Source organism: Ahaetulla prasina, chromosome 10 (genome assembly GCF_028640845.1).
Source record: "Ahaetulla prasina isolate Xishuangbanna chromosome 10, ASM2864084v1, whole genome shotgun sequence".
NCBI classification, from domain to species: Eukaryota; Metazoa; Chordata; class Lepidosauria; order Squamata; family Colubridae; genus Ahaetulla; species Ahaetulla prasina.
Genome location: NC_080548.1, coordinates 20,160,782 through 20,181,082, shown reverse-complemented (window position 1 = coordinate 20,181,082; position 20,301 = coordinate 20,160,782). Strand labels below are relative to the sequence as shown.

At 40.7% G+C, this 20,301-nt stretch overlaps 1 protein-coding gene across 13 annotated transcripts in view; it reads left to right on the top strand.

Moving 5' to 3' along the window:
- The window catches only part of PUM1 (pumilio RNA binding family member 1), a 64,332-nt gene that overhangs the window by 2,478 nt on the left and 41,553 nt on the right, over positions 1–20,301 (top strand). For 11 of the 13 annotated variants that reach the window (XM_058195236.1, XM_058195241.1, XM_058195238.1 and 8 more), the window contains 2 exons: positions 4,834–5,207; positions 17,128–17,196. In XM_058195236.1, coding sequence (XP_058051219.1) covers positions 4,845–5,207; positions 17,128–17,196 — 432 coding nt within the window. In that variant the 5' untranslated portion in view covers positions 4,834–4,844. Of the gene's footprint in view, positions 1–4,833; positions 5,208–17,127; positions 17,197–20,301 lie in introns of those variants that run through there. The other 2 variants (XM_058195239.1, XM_058195240.1) reach the window with 2 other exon arrangements.

The window sequence follows — 20,301 nt, the reverse complement described above, 5'->3', positions numbered from 1 at the left end:
GTCAGTTTTAGAATGCCTGTTTGAGGAAAGTTTTGCATTTTTGTTGAACGGTAGAGTTTAAACAATTCCTCTGATTTCTAGGCAACAGCATCCTTGACATTCTAGTCAAATATACACCATGACAGGTGAATCTTACCTACGTAGGTTCTAGAATTTTCCAGGAGATTTAATTCCATTAATCATCTGGATAATTCTGTAATACAATGTAAATACAAGGTGTATTGTAATGTCTTCTTGTAAACAAGAGGGGGTAAAGACATGGGCTAAATGAGCAACCCCCCCCAGATGTGTTGGGGGGTTCACTTCTCAATTGCCTGAATGATCAGGCTCAGTGTCACCTGTTTCCATGTGGTGATCCAAACATTTTACACTTAATTTTCCTATGATGCTGTTCCCCATTTGCCCTTCAAAACTTGTCAGCCTTACTCATTTTGGGATGCCTTGCGGATGGCAGATAAAATCTATTGCTGAATGACTGTTGGTAGTACTGATGCTTGCTAAGAAAGTGACTAACTCCTTCATCATAGTTTAGCCTACTCTTTTTCCATATAGCTCTTGCAGCCTGCAAAGTCTTTTGTTGTCATCTTAGCTGTGGTCCTGTGTGACAGGTAGGTGTTGACTAAGGGCAAATGTCTCACCCTAGATCTTCTGAGTTTCTGAGCTTATCTAAGCTTGGATGTTTCTAACATTGTAACCATTGCATCGTATTCTTGAGTTCTCCGGAAGACCCAATACAGTTAGTTTTCTTAACAATTTTGCAAGCAACAACGCAGCAGTGACATTGATGGGACACTTTCTTTTCCATGTTCATGAATAGAACGGATACTGTGCAAACATCCATACAAGTAATGGGACTTACAGAGGAAGGTGTACAGAAACATACTCACCAGTATTATTTTTTTCCTCAAGCGCTATTTATTGACTTGGGCCTGGATGATGAAAGTGTTTTATTTCAGTAGTTAAGAATTGTTATAATGCCTTAGGCTTTTCTTTTAATTTTGAATATAGAAAAACAACACTTTTACCCTTAACATTTTCAGTATATGCACTGAAAGAATTGATAATGTTGTTTTTCACCAATTGACCTTCGAATGCTCATTGTTGCTGCTACTATTCTTGTAGTAAGATAGCCTTTTGTCATGTGGATTTGCCTTTATATCTTGAGACAGGTGGATTGACAAGGAGCATTAATGCAACACAAAAAAATCTCGGAATGCAGTGCAGTGCAAAATATATTGACTTAATTTTTTTTAATTATCTCAAAACCTCTTAAATTATTTTTTAAACAGAATTGCAAGATAAGCTTCCCAGGCCCATGTACAGCACTCAAACCATTTATGTTTTGTATCTCACTTTTGATCTAAAAGGTTGACAAAGCCATTCACAGCATTTAAATTTATAACAAAGATTAAGACAAATAACAAATAGCTTGTTATCACTAAATACAGCAGAGAAACAACTGATGCATAACAGCTTATACCCCAACTTAGGCTTGCAAAAAAACAATAACCCACTGACAGTTTTCCTTTCACGCTAGTTCTTTTTTCCCTTTTTAGCCAAAGGTGCTCTAGACCCTGTTAAGTCTCTGAGGATATCTGATGGAAACAAACTAAGGATCAAATCCCTCCTGGAAGCTGTAGAAATTCTATGCAATCACTTCCTTTACTTTTTGTTTCTGCTTCAGTAATGGCATGTGGAATGAGCCAATCGGTTCTTGGCGAGGGATGACGATTTTTGATAATCCTGCTAGTGATACATGCAATTGTAGGATTTCCTCTATTATATAAGAAAAGAATAATTCTGATGAATCAGCCCAAAAGACCATTTCATGCAACTTGATGGATTTAGGAAACTCAACAGAGTGGTTCTCTCAGACTATTGTTCGGTAGGAACTGGCATGTAAGATAACCTGCCATGGATTCTGAATGTCTTCATGTGGTCACTATTGATTGCCTAAATCTCCCTGGGTTTCTCAGAGTGCATTTCATTGACATGCCCTTTTTAGAAAACCAGAAAGGTACGCCATTCCGTTGTGATATCCCTATACAGCAGCAAGAATTGTGGCATCTTATGGGGTGTGAAGATGCTTCCCCAGATTTTACTGAAATCACGAGAGGTCTGTTGATCGCAGCTGCACTGTGGCTTGTCAGACCAAGCACAGAGCCATCTTCTGGAAAATGCTCAGGCTCCTGGGCCACAAAACTTTGCATGTTGTAATAGTGCATACCTTAGCTCAGTGGAATATCCTGAAGTTCAACTATGTTTCAGAGGAACAATTCACCTGAACAAATTAAGTGCAGCTCTTGTTTGAGTAATAGCATACATGCTGGTTGCATGATTTATTTACTGTTATTCATTTACCAAATAATTTTAAGAAATGGAATTTCTCAGTATGCTTTCCAGATTTCCCCCCTTGGCTTAAGAAACTCCCTCGCCCCCATTCTTCAGTACTTCAGTTGTAGGCCTGTAGTAGAAGTACTTAATTTCCTTCCCAAGGACAATTTGGCTGGCCATGCTTCAAAAAACTGATTAGAGTACAGTAGTTCTGATTTCAGTGGGTGTCTAAATTTAGAGATTGCGGTATCTGCCTTGTGGCTTTGTTACTTTTTTTTTTTTTCATTGTTTTGTTACATTGAAACACATTTTTCCTGCTTAAGCTAGTCTGAAGGGTAGAAAGCCAACATATGTATTTCATTTATCTGTTAATTAAAAAAAAAAGTCAATTATAATGCAGCTTCTTTGCCATGACTGTAGGATAAGCAGCAACTCAAAATTGTAAACTGGAGAATGTTTTCATACTTGAAAAATCCATTGTTTGGTTTTGGAGCTATAGCTCCAAATAACAAAAAAATAAAAACAAATCAGTTATGCTTAATGAATGCAGATTGAAATAATTTCATTTACATAAATACTTTCATTTGACCATACTTCGTTAATAAACCGTTGTTACTATATTTATATAAATAGCGAAACTGGAAGCTTTGTAATGTCGGTATCCAAATATAGATTGATTAAGCTGCCATATTGAATTGTCTCTTTTTTCCCCCTCTTTGAGGTGACAGATGTGTGAAAAGTATTAGTGTATGGAAACGGGAGTAATGACCGTTTCATACATACACCTTTACCATTTTTGCTTGTGAATATTGTGTCATTGGTCTCTTTATCCTCACACGTGTTTGAATCCTTAGAATGTGCTCTATTATTCTTTTTGCATCCAAAGGGGAAGATTTACTCCCAGTTTTAAAGAAACCGTATTTTCTTCCTTAAATTACACTTTTAATTCTTGGTTAGTGAAAATGAGCCACGATCACATTTTTCTTTAATTCCAACTAAACTGGGAATTGTATCTTACTTAAAATGAAAAACAGTTGCTGATACCACACTGTAGTAGTGAGGGGTGTGTAAGGGGAATACATTATCCATGGCACTTCCAAATGTAGGGGAACTAAGAATTCCTTTTAAATTTCAGCTGTGTTGAGTGCTAATTTCTGGGAATCAGTTCACTTTTCCCCCCCTGCACCTTTTCAAATAGTTTTTCCTCTGATGGAGAACACGCCCCTCCCTTTTTTAAAAAAAATAAATAAATCCGGCAATTTCTAATGTAACAAAAGGGAGAAATTCATTACAGGACTATAAATATATTAACACCTTATTTAAATCACATTGAAATGTGAATAACCTCAAATGTAGTTAATAATTGTGTTCCTTTATTTGCTCAGTTTGCTCGTGAAAGTCCAGGCGTGACTTAGTCTTGAAAATACACACTTCTTTGCCACACCAGTGTGAATGGTGCATATGCAAATTGGAGCAAGTTTTTGATTTGCATAATCACTTCTTTATCTCATGGACAACAGGAGGAGGAATATCATGGAACACCTTAACTTATGCCTGTTTTTAATTACATAAAATTATTTTTTAATGTGGTGCTACATTATTTTCTATACGTAGTTTAAAAATTCTGCTTCTTAGAAGCCAGCTACAAACCCTGGGTTGTTTTAGTAGTCAGGTGAATGCATTTTATATCACAGTGTCTGATTCGCATGTAAAAAGAAACCAGGTGTGTTCTGAGTTTTTTAAAATTCCAATTTATTTGTATGGCCAAAGTTGCATCATGGTGTAGAAAGGTGTGTGAGCCTGATGTCAGCTTGATTTTGTTTCAGATAAATGTGTGCATGTGTAAGCACCCAAAATTATTTTTCATCCAGGAATTTAGGCGAGACATGCATTCATCCAGTAATGTTTGCTAAGAATGCCTTGTGAAAAAGTAAGCTAGTGCAGGGGTCCCCAACCCCTAGTCCATGGATTGGCACCAGGCCGTGGCATGCCAGAAACCGGGCCACACAAACAAGTGAACCCCACCTATAGGATGCAGGTAGCACACAAAACCACGTCCCTTCCAGTCAGTGGTGATATTCAGCCGGTTCTACCCAGTTTGAGCGAACCGGTAATGGTGGCTGTGGGTGGCTCCACCCACCTGCCCGGACATAATTGCTACCCACTTATCCACATTTTTGACACTCTGCGCATACACGGAAAGGCCCTGCGCATGCGCAGAGGTGGCGCATGCGAGTGAATTGAGCGCGCCCGCGCTCACATTTGTCAACCAGTAGCGAAGGTAAGTGAATACCACCCCTGCCTCTGGTCTGTGGAAAAATCTCTCTCCACGGAACCGGTCCCTGGTGCCCGAAAGTTTGGGGATTGCTGAGCTAGTATAATGATAACGGGTGGGACTTTATTTTAGGATTCCTTGATATGGCCATTCTGTATTTAGCGGGTGAGTTTTGGAAATGGGAGACTCAATTTAATTAGTGTTTTGAACTTGTCTTCCCTTAGGTACTGGTGGAATGAGCGTTGCATGTGTTTTGAAGAGAAAAGCAGTGCTCTGGCAGGACTCTTTCAGCCCCCACCTGAAACAGCACAGTCAAGATACAGCTAATCCCAACATGCCTGTTGTTTTGACATCTGGAACAGGGTCCCAGGCTCAGACACAGCCAGCTGCAAATCAAGCCCTTGCAGCAGGGACCCACTCCAGCCCTGTTCCTGGATCCATAGGGGTTGCAGGTCGCTCCCAGGACGACGCAATGGTGGATTACTTCTTTCAGAGGCAGCATGGTGAGCAGCTTGGGGGAGGCGGAAGTGGTGGAGGCAGCTATAATAACAGCAAACATCGGTGGCCTACTGGGGATAACATTCATGCTGAACATCAGGTAAAAAGTTAAATATTTCAGAACTGAACAAATGAGCTAAGCGGGCCTTTTGGTAGTTGCATGCAGTGATATGTTATGAAATTTCTGTGTGTCTAATTGATCATGTTTCCTTCTCTTGCTTCTTGCATTTCCAAACTGAAATTCTTTTGTACAGCAGCGCAAGATTCCTAATGCCTTTGAATTCAAATCAGAATATTCAATTGTTTTAAGTTTGTTAAATTTGCTTTTTGTATAAAAATTGGTGTGTGTGTGTGTGTGTGTGTGTTTGATTCTTTCTTCTTTCCCTCATCCTTTTCTTTCCTATTCAGATGTGCTGCTATTGTTTAACCTATTTGTTATGTTTATGAAAGTTCTTAAAAGCATCACTGGCAAAATTGCTTAATGTTTTATGTTGGTGGAATGTTTATGGTTTGCTGCTCGTTCAGTCCCATATCTAATGGGACTGGGGAAGCATAACTAAAAACCAGCTGCTAGTAAATATTTTTAAGTCAGCTGAATTTTATTACTTATCCAATAACCAGGGGATTTTAAAAATTTATCTTTCAAATTGAATTTAAAACAGCAATTTGGTCACCCAGGCAAAACCTTTCTTTTTGTACGTGCTTTTTGTATATTGCTTCAGAAACTAAATTATATGGATACAGTAATTATAATTCCCTGAATCATCTGTCAAAAGCCATTGAAATGGGAGTGTGTTTCCACCAGCTCTTTTCTTTTGAGCCAAATGGAAGAAGGGGTGGTCGTGGTGATTTATAATGTAGGCAGGAAATAGCTGCTGCTCTCTGCCTTTGTTCTATGGGCTTGGAATGCTGTGTAGCAATGCACTATATTGTATTCATATATAGACGGCTGTGGGGAGTAATGGGGATTTAGAAGACAGGGTGGGACTGTGTTTATATTTTATGTGCTGGTGTTAATTTAAAGATAATGATTTTCACAACTTTCAGTTCCTTTTTTTAACATGTTGGTTAGATTGTTTAAAAGTGAACATTTGAAACCAATCTCATTAAACATATTTTTTTTTTAAAAAAGCCTTCCTAAGCTAATGAGGATCTTGAACAGATTCAGTCTCTAAGAATATGAAGTTTGGATCAGAGTTGAATGTCCAATTCTTAACATTTTTTGTCCTTCTAGGAACCAGTCACTCCCTTTAAAAGTTGACAAAGAGTAAAAGAACTTGTGAAGTGTAGCCATGTTTTGAGAAATACATTTTCTCTTGATGAAATTTACTCTGTGAATTTAATCTTATACATAAAGGGCATATGCATAATAAATCATTGCTGTCTTCTTGCGAAAATGAATTGTGCAATTTTTTTTAGAATGTCTATGGAATAGTAGTAGTAGATTTCTCAGTATTTTTTTGTACCAGAAACTATATATATATATATATTTATTCGGGTTTTCTCCTGCGTAAAATTGGAAGTGTCTTGGCGATGTTTCGACGAAGTCTCATTCGTCATCTTCAGGCTTCAGCTTCGTGCTTCTGGGAGCAATGTGTGACTGCAGCTGTTTCTTCCTTTTTAACTGCTAGTGGGGGTTTGAACTGATTGGGTGGGAGCTTGGCTGTGCTCTGATTGGTTGGGGTTTTTTTTGTGCTTTGATTGGCTGGGGGTGTGTCCTGTTTGGGTGGGGGCTTGGTTGTGCTCAGATTAGTCTGAGTTGCAGGATTTGAGCTGGTGAGCTGCATTGCAGCTCACCAGCTCAACAACAGCAATGCAGCTCACCAGCTCAAATCCCCTGCAACTCAGACTAATCTGAGCACAACCAAGCCCCGCCCAAACAGGACATACCCCCATCCAATCAGAGTACAAAAAAACCCCCATCCAATCAGAGCACAGCCAAGCTCCCACCCAATCAGTTCAAACCCCCACTAGCAGTTAAAAAGGAAGAAACAGCTGCAGTCACACATTGCTCCCAGAAGCACGAAGCTGAAGCCTGAAAATGACGAATGAGACTTCGTCGAAACGATATGTGTGTATATATATATATAATATATATATATATTTATTTATTTATTTATTTATTAATTATTCATATTTGTATACCGCCCTATCTCCCGAAGGACTCAGGGCGGTTCACAGGCACATAAAACATTTATATACAAATTAAGATAATCATTAAAAAACTTATTCTAATGCCAAATTATTAAAAATATAAATATAAATATTAAAACCAATTTAAAACCCCTATAAATTTAAAATCTAAGCCAGTCCTGCACAGATGAATAAATGTGTCTTGAGCTTGCGACGGAAGGTTCGGAGGTCCGGAAGTTGACAGAGTCCTGGGGGGAGTTCGTTCCAGAGGGTGGGAGCCCCCACAGAGAAGGCCCTTCCCCTGGGCGTCGCCAGACGACACTGCCTAGCTGACGGCACCCTGAGGAGTCCCTCTCTGTGAGAGCGCATGGGTCGGTGAGAGGTATTCGATAGCAGTAGGCGGTCCCGTAGATAACCCGGCCCTATGCCATGGAGCGCTTTGAAGGTGGTTACCAAAACCTTGAAGCGCACCCGGAAGGCCACAGGTAGCCAGTGCAGTCTGCGCAGGATGGGTGTCATGCGGGAGCCACGAGGGGCTCCCTCTATAACCCGCGCAGCCGCATTCTGAACTAACTGCAGCCTCCGGATGCCCTTCAAGGGGAGCCCCATGTAGAGAGCATTGCAGTAATCCAGGCGAGACGTCACGAGGGCGTGAGTGACCGTGCATAGGGCATCCCGGTCTAGAAAGGGGCGCAACTGGCGCACCAGGCGGACCTGGTAAAAAGCTCTCCTGGAGACGGCCGTCAAATGATCTTCAAAAGACAGCCGTTCATCCAGGAGGACGCCCAAGTTGCGCACCCCTTCCATCGGGGCCAATGACTCGCCCCCAACAGTCAGCCGAGGACTCAGCTGACTGTACCGGGATGCCGGCATCCACAGCCACTCTGTCTTGGAGGGATTGAGCTTGAGCCTGTTTCTCCCCATCCAGACCCGTACGGCCTCCAGGCACCGGGACAACAGTTCGATAGCTTCGTTGGGGTGGCCCGGTGTGGAAAAGTACAGCTGGGTGTCATCAGCGTACAGCTGGTACCTCACACCGAAGCCACTGATGATCTCACCCAGCGGCTTCATATAGATGTTGAACAAAAGGGGCGAGAGGATCGACCCCTGCGGCACCCCACAAGTGAGGCGCCTCGGAGCCGACCTCTGCCCCCCTGTCAACACCGTCTGCGACCGATTGGAGAGATAGGAGGAGAACCACCGATAAACGGTGCCTCCCACTCCCAATCCCCCCAACCGGCGCAGCAGGATACCATGGTCGATGGTATCGAAAGCTGCTGAGAGGTCTAATAGGACCAGGGCAGAGGAACATCCCCTATCCCTGGCCCCTGGCCCTCCAGAGATCATCCACCAACGCGACCAAAGCCGTCTCAGTGCTGTAACCGGGCCGGAAGCCGGACTGGAACGGGTCTAGATAGACAGTTTCATCCAGGTGTAAGGGAAACGATATGCCACCATACTCTCTACAACCTTCGCCGCAAAGCGAAGGGAAGGCTTCTTGAGGAGGGGTCTCACCACCGCCTCTTTCAAGGCGGTCGGGAAGACTCCCTCCACCAAGGAAGCGCTCGTAATTGCCTGGAGCCAGCCTCGTATATATATATATATATATATATATATATATATATATATATATATATATATATATATATATATATATATATATATATATATATATATATATATGTCTTTGGTTGTTGGGTTTTCTCCGTGTAAGATTGGAAGTGTCTTGGCGGCGTTTGAAGTCTCATTCGTCATCTTCAGGCTTCAGCTTCGTGCTTCTGGGAGCAATCTGGGAGCAAGACACTTCCAATCTTACACGGAGAAAACCCAACAACCAAAGACCTATATACAAACACCCGTGAAAACCTCAGAAAACAAATATATATATATATATATATATATATATATATATATATATATATATATATATATATATATATACATATATATGTATATATATATGTATATGTATATGTATATATAAAAATAATAAAAATAAAAATAAATCAATCACTCTTCATATCCAGATTTCAAACTGCTAACTTGATAATTTCTTCTCAGGCTTCCGTATTGCTTAGATTCCTACCATGTGAGGCTCTTCTCATGGAAGACTTCAACTAGCACATTACTTTGAAACAATGCTATTTTTTAAAAATGTATTCCAGATGAATGACAGTGACAATTAACATACTAAAGTAATCGTTTCCGAAGCGTCATTAAAATTCATACATGATTGGTAACGTTAACGTGGCAGCAGCTGAGAATGGCAGATGAAAGAGGAGAGTCCTGACACACTTTCTAAAAAAGGATAAAAGCCACGAGATAATCTGCTGTCTCTCTAAGAGCTTGGGAATTAGCAAGATTCTTAATAGGATAAACCTTTATGCATGACCTCAACCAAAATTTTGATGAGCTGGGATAAAACTATTATCTATCATGTGTTTAGGTAATAGTATATGTCACAAAATACGCATGGTCTGCTTTTCTGCCTGTCCTTAGGCTGGTTCTTCCTATAGATCCGTGATGGCGAACCTATGGCACGCTTGCCACAGCCGACACGCAGAGCCCTCTGCGGGCTGGCCAGCTGATTTTCGGGATGTGCTGGGGGTGGGACACATACGGGAGATCCACACGCATGTGCGGGGGAGCGCAGCGGGGCCCCCCGCGGCCCAGTTTTGGTCCCAGGAGGCTGCAGGGAGGCCTGCTAAAACCAAAACAGGGCATGGGGGGAGGTCGCGCATGTGCGGGGTGGCAGGGGGAGCGTGGGAGGGTCGTGCATGCACGTGCAGGGGGGCGGGGCGCATGGGGATGGCGCACATGCATTGCATTATGGGTGTCGGCATGTGCGCATTTTCGGCACACGACAAAAAGGTTAGCCATCACTGCTATAGATCATGCAAGGCCTTTCATTCTAGCCGTTTTTCAGGATTTTCTAATAAGTGTTAAAAATACTAATTTCTTACAGCATTTGGCTGTGCTTATGAATGAAACTCCTGATTTGAGGATCTAATTGGAAAATCACCTACATTACGATCTGGTTGCTTTCAATGTAGGAATCCGTTACAACTGAAATACAATCTCCTGAATTGTAGAATACAGTGGTACCTCGTTACTCAATGTAAATTGAGTAAAATGAGGCACAATAAATACTAAAAAACGAAGATCGAACAGATTTTTCCCGTAAGGAATAAGGTAGTGAGTCACAAGAAGGCAGCCGCCACTGACAAGTTCTAGCTTGTGCATTGAGTACCGGGACAAAATTTTTGCATCAGAATGCGTTGAGTACCAAATTCGATGAGTTTCAAAGCAAGTACCAAGGTGCCACTCATGTTTCCTTTCCTCAGGATGAGTTAGAAACAAAAAAATTAATAAATGTTGCAAGTGTTTGAAACAGTTACATTTTCATGAAAGATACTAATTTTTTTTTTAAAAAGCCTGATGTGGAAATTCATCTCTCTGTACCCTGTTAGGGATAGCTAGTTGTTTTGTTCCTAAACCAGTTTTTAGAAATAGAAATAGACTAACAGAGTTGGAAGGGACCTTGGAGGTCTTCTAGTCCAGGGGTCTCCAACCTTGGTCCCTTTAAGACTTGTGAACTTCAACTCCCAGAGTCCCTCAGCCAGCAAAGCTGAGGGACTCAGCTTAGCAAAGCTGGCTGAGGGACTCTGGGAATTGAAGTCCACAAGTCTTAAAGGGACCAAGGTTGGAGACCCCTGTTCTAGTCCAACCTGCTGCTTAGGCAGGAAGCCCTACACCACTTACCAGACAAATGGTTATCCAACATCTTCTTAAAAGCTTCCAGTGTTGGAGGCAAGTTGCTCCACTGATTACCATATTTTTTGGACTATAAGACTCACTGGAGTATAAGATGCACCAAGATTTCGAAGAGGTAAGTAAGAAAAAAATGTTTTTTGCCCTCTCCAGCCCCTTGGAGTACTCTGCAGGCCTCCCAAACCGAAAATGGGCCCATTTTTCACAAAAATGGGACGAGCAGGATGGGGCTTCAGGAGGCCACAAATGGCTGTATTTGGTGTATGACGCACCAACATTTCCACCCTCTTTTGGGGGAGGGAAGTGCGTCATATACTCAGAAAAATACAGTAATTGTTCTAATTGTCTCCTTAGTTCTAGGTTTCTTCTCTCCTCAATTAGTTTCCACCCATTGCTTCTTGTCCTCCCCTCAGGTGTTTTGGAGAATAGTTTGACTCCCTCTTCTTTGTGGCAGCCTCTGAGATATTGAAACACTGCTATAATGTTACCCCTAGTCCTTCTTTTCATCAAACTAGACACACCCAGTTCCTGCAACCGTTCTTCATATGTTCTTCATTTTATTTAGTGTCTGATAGCTGTGCCATAATTTAAATGAGGATAAATCCGTAGCATAGATTCACAGTGGAAGAGGAAAATGTTTTTTTTTCTTCTAAGTTTCTAATGCAGCCCTATGTATGTCAGCTCAGTTAAATCCAATTGATTATGTGGAAGGACACTGGAATCTAAACAAAAGGTCCGGTGCTCTCATTACTCATTCACTAAATTTCCCGTACTGACTGGATGGGAATTATGGGTCAGCATTCCTGAAAGACACTAGATTGGGAAAGATTCTGTTAAGCTTACAAAACTTAACACAAAAAAGTTGTCTACATCCTGTCCGCAAGGGCGGGATAATGAGGACAAGGGTAAGGATTTAATAAATGCCTTTACCAACATATGGTAGAAAAGAGTAATTGCGAATTAATGCAATAAAATAAACCCGGACTCTATTGAACAAATACGAACACACAAAGAGCCAACAAAAGAATGCAATAATGCAATACAACCCTATTAATAAATAATAAAATAAGCTTATTTATTTGCCTTCATTCCTAATAAAATAACCACACAGTGAATATATTTAAAACAGATGCAATCTACAACTTTCTACTAAAAACAATTAGAGTGAAATAACCAGAGCCTACACTAATTCACTAATCAAATAAAAGAGAAACGATTTCAAAACATCATATTTCCACAGAGGGAAAGGGGATGGTTGCAGAGTTACGGGATCATGTCCCTTAAAAGACCCAGAATCCGGAGACAGTGACAATGGCATGAGGAACCAAAACATAAAAGGAAGACGGAGGGGATTATGTGATTGGAAGGCTGTAAACACAAGTACCAGGAAATTGTGAAAGTGATGTGGAAGGTCCAACAGAGTCAAAACGTCACTGTTCTGTACAGGTAGTCCTCGACTTACAACAATTCATTTAGTGATTGTTCAAAGTTACAACGGCACTGAAATATGTACGACAGTTTTTCACAGTTACGACTTTTGCGACATGCCCACGATCGTGTGATCAGAATTTGGATGCTTAGCCCCACTGGTTCATATTTATGACTGTTGCTGTGTCCCAAGGTCATATGATCATCTTTGGCGACCTTCTGACAAAGCAAGACCAAGTTCATTCAACAGCCGGCTCATTAATTTATCAACTGCAGTGATTCATTTCACAACTGTGGCAAGAAGATGGGGCAAAACTCACTTAACAAATGTCTCACTTAACAACAGAAATTTTGGGCTCAATTGTGAACGCAGATTGAGGACTATCTGTACTAGGATCATGGGAGAGGAATGAGGAACAGCTGTCAGGAGATAGTTACAGTGGATAACTTAAGCCTGAGACAGTCACTACATATTTAAATTTATATTTTATACACACACACGTTATTATTTTTTACAAATAAGTCAAGGCGGCAAACTGTTGCCCTCCTCCTATTTTCCCCAGAAAAACAACCCTGTGAAGTATGCTGGGCAGAGATAAGAGAGATCCTGCATGAATAAATCTGGTGTCTTCATCAGAAACCCCCGACCGCCAAATAGACATGATGTAAAAATGAACAAGCCCAAGAATCAGTAAATAGGCACAAAGTCAACTGATTATCCCAGTGCTGTGGAATCTTTTATAAAAATGTTTTTCAACTGTCTGGGTAGAGAATTGGTGAATTTGGACGCAGTATTTGAGCTTCGTTAATTTTTAATTTACAGTACTTTCTTTTTCTCATTATTTGTGTCCCTGTCTCTGATTTTTCTGGGAAAAGTTTATGAGACACATGTTTTTTGCTTTTCACACAAAACAAAAATATTTTTTTTCAGCTTTTTTTTTTTTGTAGTTTCCTAATTCTCTTTTGGCAGATATTTAACTGTTACCATCCAACAGTTCAGTAACTTCCAGCTTTCATAAGCAGTATTTTACATTTTGGTTGATTTCAATGTTTACAGCTGTAATATTCTTTTAATTAATGATCAATCATACAAGCTTTCAACAAGTGTTCTATCCAATTGTGTAGCTGGGAGCTTAATCATTACTGAAATCAGCAGTCTGAAGATAATATACTAGTACTTTGCACGTAAGATTTACCATATAAAATTGGACATATATTACACTTAAAATTGATTTGAGGGTTGGTTTTTGTTTTGTTTTTCAAAATCCTCTTTAAAAGTATAGAAAAGTTGAATAAATGTCATAAATTTGAAACATTTACCAATTTTGATTTCTTTCATTTTTGCCTTGAGAAAGTTATATATTCTAGTAGTGTTTTTTAAAAAAATAGTACAACAAAGGCTTAAGCCATTGTATAGATAACATAATTTTGCCCCAATTATTTAGCACTAATCTCAAAAGCAAGAATGATAACAATATTTTGATTAACACTAGCAACATAAAATAATGAGCACGTTTGTGCTAATATTTATAATTTAGCAGCCCCTTGACAAAGGAAAGAGGAAAATAATGAATCATATTTTACATGTCAGGGTTTTCTTTTAATTATACCCTTAAGTAGAACTAGATTTGACAATGAAGCACACAGAACATGGAGGGGGGCGGGGGCTTCTGTCCTGTTTGCTGTGGTTCTGCTTAAGCCTCCTTTTCCCTCTGTTGTTTATCCCAGAAGGACATTGCAGCTGTGTTGAATTGAATAGAATAGAATAACAGAGTTGGAAGGGACCTTGGAGGTCTTCTAGTCCAACTCCCTGTTTAGGCAGGAAACTACACCACTTCAGACAAATGGTTAGCCAACATCTTGTTAAAAACTTCCAGTGTTGGAGCATTCACAACTTCTGGAGGCAAGCTGTTTCACTGATTACCGTATTTTTCAGACTATAAGACGCACCAAGATTTTGAAGAGGAAAACAAGGAAAAAAATTTTTTTTGCCTCCACATGTCTGGTTTTTGCCCACCCCAGCCCCTAGGAGTACACTGCAGGCCGCCAAACCCTCTGCACACCCCATTTTTGTGAAAAATTGGCCTGTTTTTGGCAAAAGTGGGATGCGCAGGGCAGGGTTTAGGGAGGCCAAAAATGGCTGTATTCGGTGTATAAGATGCACCAACATTGCCACCCTCTTGGCGGGGGTGGTAGTGGTGCGTCTTATACTCCGAAAAGTATGGTAATTGTTCTAACTGCCAGGAAATTTCTCCTTAGTTCTAAGTTGCTTCTCTCCTTGATTAGTTTCCACCCATTGCTTCTTGTCCTGCCCTCGGGTGCTTTGGAGAAGAGCTATTGTTTGAAGGTGATTTGGGAATCATCTCAGTTGTCTTGAGTGAAATATCAGGACTGTAATCCTTAAAATTGGGTACTATCACTAGCCCTATTCAGGGATAAAGTTAGTCCTCAAGTTACAACAGTTTACTAACTTACCAACTGTGGGGATTCACTGAACAGCTGAGGCAAGAAAGGTTTTAAAATGGGGCAAAAGTCACTTAAGTGTCTCGCTTAGCAACGGAAATGTTGGACTCAACTGTGGTTGTAAGTTGAGGAATACCTGTAACAGTAATTGAGCCTGTCTGTTACTGTGGGAAATTGTGACAGTTGTGAATGTATGACTTTTTATGTGGCTGTTGTTCAACGCAATTGGACATTGTATTTCAGGCAAAGCTGTGTCCAACAGCCATGTAAAACTGGAAGGAATGGCCTCAAAAATGGCAATAAACGCACTCATGACCACAGGACGCTGCAAACGGCTATAAATGCTGTGTTGCTGGGCGTCCAAAATGCAGCCACATGACTGCAGAACTTTGAAATGCCCCAAAATTTCCCCTTCTCAGGTAGGTCATAACTTCGAACATTTGCTAAGCAACTGGTCATAAGTCCAGGACTACTGTACTACCGGTATCTGTATTGAAAGAATTTCAAGAATACCGAGTTACACCATCTTTTACTGTTCTGATGTCAGTCAGAATAAACAAGCAAATAGCTCTTTGGAACGATTGCTCTAGTCAAGTTAGATTATTATGGTATTGTACAGTAAGCCGATTTCTGAAATGGTTATGAGAAACTGCGTGGACATGTTCGTGTAGTCAACTTTGAATCAAGACTGATTGAAGGTAGCACCCAGAAATACAAAAGTTATATTAATATATGAGGAGGAAATAACTACAAGTGTGAAATTTGAATGTTATCTAAGACAATCAGGACATCTTTAATATCATATGAATTTCATAGTTAGTCTATTTGTTTTACAATGAATTGGAAGCTGTTTCTAGGGGGTTGCAGACTTAAGATACAGATCACATTTCAACAAAATACTTACTTTGAGCCTTTTTCTCTAGTAGGAATACTTTTCCCTTCTCTTCTCTTTTTGCTCCCTGTTTGTGGAATTAATGTAAGTAAGATTAGAGTAATTCTTGACACCCAAGCAAGCCTATTTATATGAGGAAATATGAGGAAATTTTGGATGTTTCCACTTGTGAGTTCCACAGAATGCTGAGGCATAGATACAATTACTGTAAACTTTGTGAAATGCTACTAACATTGATATGGATGTTTTGTCCTGAGTGTAAACAGTTTCATTAGTCATATGGACTTTGTATATTTTTAGGCATAATACTTTCAGTGACACAACAATAATGCATATCCATTGCTATCAGTTCAGAAGGCGGCTTATAGAGGGAAAGCAGAAGAAGACAATCATGTTGTCTCTTTTTAACTGAAATGGAGGAGAGATTTCATTAGATATAATTTCATATAAGAAAAAATAGTACAGTTGATAATTATGGTTTTCTAATTACTAAACATGATCCAGCATCTCTTTAGGTGTAGCCATAAGTTTCTATTCTTTCTATTTTTCAAGAAAATTTTGGGATTTGTGAACTTAAAAGAAATATGCATATTTTATAAATGTGAACGCTTTGTTTAGTTATATTTTATTTATTTATTTATTTTATTTTATTCGATTTTTATACCGCCCTTTTCCCGAAGGACTCAGGGCGGTGTACAGCCAAATAAAAATCCACAATATACACATTAAAACAAAATTAAAACAAAACAGGGTGGCCGAAATTTAAAACAATTTAACAAACCTTAAAATATAAATAGCCCCAATTAAAATTTAATAAAACTTTTAAGCCAGTCCCGCTTGAATAAATAGGTGCGTTTTCAGCTCACGGCGAAAAGTCCGAAGATCAGGCACTTGACGTAAACCAGGGGGAAGTTCGTTCCAGAGCGTAGGAGCTCCGACAGAGAAGGCCCTGCCCCTGGGGGCCGCCAGCCGACATTGTTTGGCGGACGGCACCCTGAGAAGGCCCTCTGTGTGAGCATACGGGTCGGTGGGAGGCATAAGGTAACAGCAGGCGGTTCCGTAAGTACCCGGGCCCTAAGCCATGGAGCTTGATATTAGTTTCAAATGCATTTTCCGCTGTGTTGGCTAACCATATCTCTGTTTCAGTAAATGTAAATGTTTTGTTTACTTTAACTGACCACCAAATATTTGCTTTTGTTTTTGCAGCTGTAATTTTAAATATACTTTTATGCAAGTTAAATACAAATGATTATGTTCCAATTGCTTAAAACTCTGCTTTATATCCTCTTGCTTTCAGTTTCTCTTACCTAAGTTTCTCTTGCCTCTGTAATAGGTTCGATCCATGGATGAATTAAATCATGATTTTCAAGCACTTGCTTTGGAAGGAAGGGCGATGGGGGAGGTAAGTAGGTGCTTTTCTTCTCTTGATCTTCCTCCAGTAAAGCCAATGCTCTTCCTTGTCTCCATAGGACAAGTGACCTGATTTAGATGTCATTTTAGAGATGGAACTAGAGATGACGCTCTTGCACTGCTTATAGGAATATTATCTTTTGCCAGGTTTTGTATGAGTGATTCTGCTTTCGTCTAGGCTAATCAATAAAGTATTACAGAACAATAATTAAAATGAATTAAAAATAGAATAAAAGAAATAAGTTCTGTAAAAGAAAATGCAAATCAAATTTCCATGCCGCCTTACAATTTACCTCAAATTAGAACCACGTATGCAGTTCTCAGCTGTACTGTTTTGTTCAAGTAAAAAGCCCTATTATATGTAATTTTGGGATTCTGACTGCACATGAAATCTATTATTTTAATATAAGAATTCCAATAGGCCCGTGATTTTTTTTTTGTTTTTGTTTACATTTATACCCCGCCCTTCTCCGAAGACTCAGGGTGGCTTACAGTGTATAAGGCAATAGTCTCATTCTATTTGTATATTTTTACAAAGTCAACTTATTGCCCCCCCAACAATCTGGGTCCTCATTTTACCTACCTTATAAAGGATGGAAGGCTGAGTCAACCTTGGGCCGGGCTCGAACCTGCAGTAATTGCAGGCTACTGTGTTCTTAATAACAGGCTTTTATTTTGCGAAACTATGGCACATGTGCCACAGGTGGCACATGGAGCCATATCGGTGGGGACGTGAGCGTTGACCTAGTTCAGCTCCAGCGCCAGCCAGCTAATTTTCAAGCCTTCCTGGCCCACCGGAAGTCAGAAAACAGGCTGTTTCTGGCCTCCGAGTGTGGGGGCGGGAAAGGCCAGTTTTTCGTTCTCCCCAGGCTCCAAAGCCTTTCTAGGAACCTGGGGAGGGCGAAAAACGGGCCTACTGGGCCCACCGTGCCATCATGTGTCAAACCGTGGGGACCGTGGGGGGCTTGCATACGTGGGGGGCAGGGCGCATTAAATTATGAGTTTGGGCACACGTGCGCGTGACACCCCCCCCCCCCCCCCGTGCTCTTTTCGCTTTTGGCACACTACAGCAAAAAGGTTTGCCATCACTGCAATAGGCCATTCATCTGACATGCAGTCCAAGTTAACTGATTCTCTCTTATACTATTGACATTCAGATAAAATATGTGTGATGTCTTTTGTCTCTGGGGCTCCTCAAGTACAAGTACGTTCATTATAAGGGATTTGGTTAAGCCATCCTTATTTAACGATTGTGTCCAGCTGCTCAAATCTTGCTTGAGTAAATAGCCCCCTAAGGTGTTCGGCATTTCTGTACTTAAAATACTTGGCGATTTGAAAGGTATGTTTATAGTGGCTCATCCATTTCAATGTGCCAGCCATCCAAATGTTACTTTTTTTTCCTTTCCATAAAAGGACTACATATTTATAAAACTACATCTATGACCTTGATAGAATAGGTTTCCTATTTATTTTTAATTCTTCATAGTAGGTTATGTGATGTTGTGAAGCTATTGCTGGCTGTAAAACTAAATGATACTCTTTGTTGTTTGATTTTGAATGCAGACAGAGGCATTAGTAAGCCCAAATTTATGACATAACCTGTTGTGTCTGAACTTAGCCAGTTGTGGCTTATTCAGTAAATGACAGTTAAGCAAATTGTATGTGTGTGTGAACTGCTAAACAATGGTTAATGCTACTTTTCTATCCCAGTTTCTTCAAATGTTTTAAACTAGGGGTCCCCAACCCCCAGACTGTGGACCTGTACCAATCCACGTCCCATTGTGAACTGGGCTGCGCAAGCAATGGGCGAGCATGCAAAACTTCATTTGCGCATGCGCAAGAGCTAGGTTGTGCGAAACCATTCCCTCTGCCGCCATTATACCTGCTGGTCCATGGAGCCGGAAAGATGGAAGATTGCTGTTTTAGACTGTAACCTCTGCCATCTCTAACTGTTGGGCCTGCTTTGTGGAGCTTATTGGAGTTTTTAGTCCAAAATATTTGGAAGTAGCCAGATTGGGTAGGACTAGCTGTGTTCATGCATATATTCTTAATTCCAATTATGACTATTTTTTAAAAGGTGCCCTTTTATCGTATCAAACCTGTTCAGCTCAGTATTATATACCTGAACTAGTAGTGGCTTTTTCAGATATTAAGGGAATAGAAAAGAGAAAAGCCCCCCCTTCCTTTATTGTCTACTGGATTGTCCATGTGTGAAATGAAAAAGTAAGAAATTGAACATGGATATATAGATGCCAGAAATATATATCACAGGGTAGCTATTCCTTTCTAGATGAGTGGTTTTGAAAAAAGAGTTTCTTATTTAAACCTTTCTTTTGAGTCCTTCTAAATCTCTCATTGTTTTGCTGTGTGAAAAATTCAGCGGGAGTAAATCCTTGGAAAAGAGAATCAAGGAGGTGAGCAAGAGGTGTTTTGTCATTTAGTGGTGCTGTGATCCAGTGTACAAATAATAATAAAGCAGGGATACAAATAAACTAAATTGGTGATGGCGAACCTATGGCACACGTGCCAGATGTGGCACGCAGAGCCCTCTGTGGGCACATGCGCCATCGCCAGCTGCTCTTCTGGTTTCTGGCATGGATGCGCCGGCCAGCTGGTCTTTATGGGCACTGGAACGCTGGAAAATGGCCCAAAAAACAGCCTGAAAATGCCTCGAAAAACAGCCTGAAAAATGGCCAAAAAACAAGCACGCCTGCATTGGCCAGCAGATCTTGAGGTTTCCAGCGCTCAGGCGCGCAAACATGCATGCCAATGGTGGGATTCAATATTTTTTACTACCGGTTCTGTGGGCATGATGTGGTAGGTGTGGCTTGGTGGGAGTGGCAGGGGAAGGATACTATAAAATCTCCATTCCCACCCCACTCCAGGGGAGGGATACTGTACAATCTCCATTCCCACCCCACTCCAGGGGAGGGATACTGTACAATCTCCATTCCCACCCCACTCCAGGGGAGGGATACTGTAAAATCTCCTTTCCCTCCCCAATCCAGGGGAAGGTTACTGCAAATTCCCCATTTCATTCAATCAGCTGGGACTCGGGAGGCAGAGAATAGATGGGGAGGGGCCAGCCAGAGGTGAT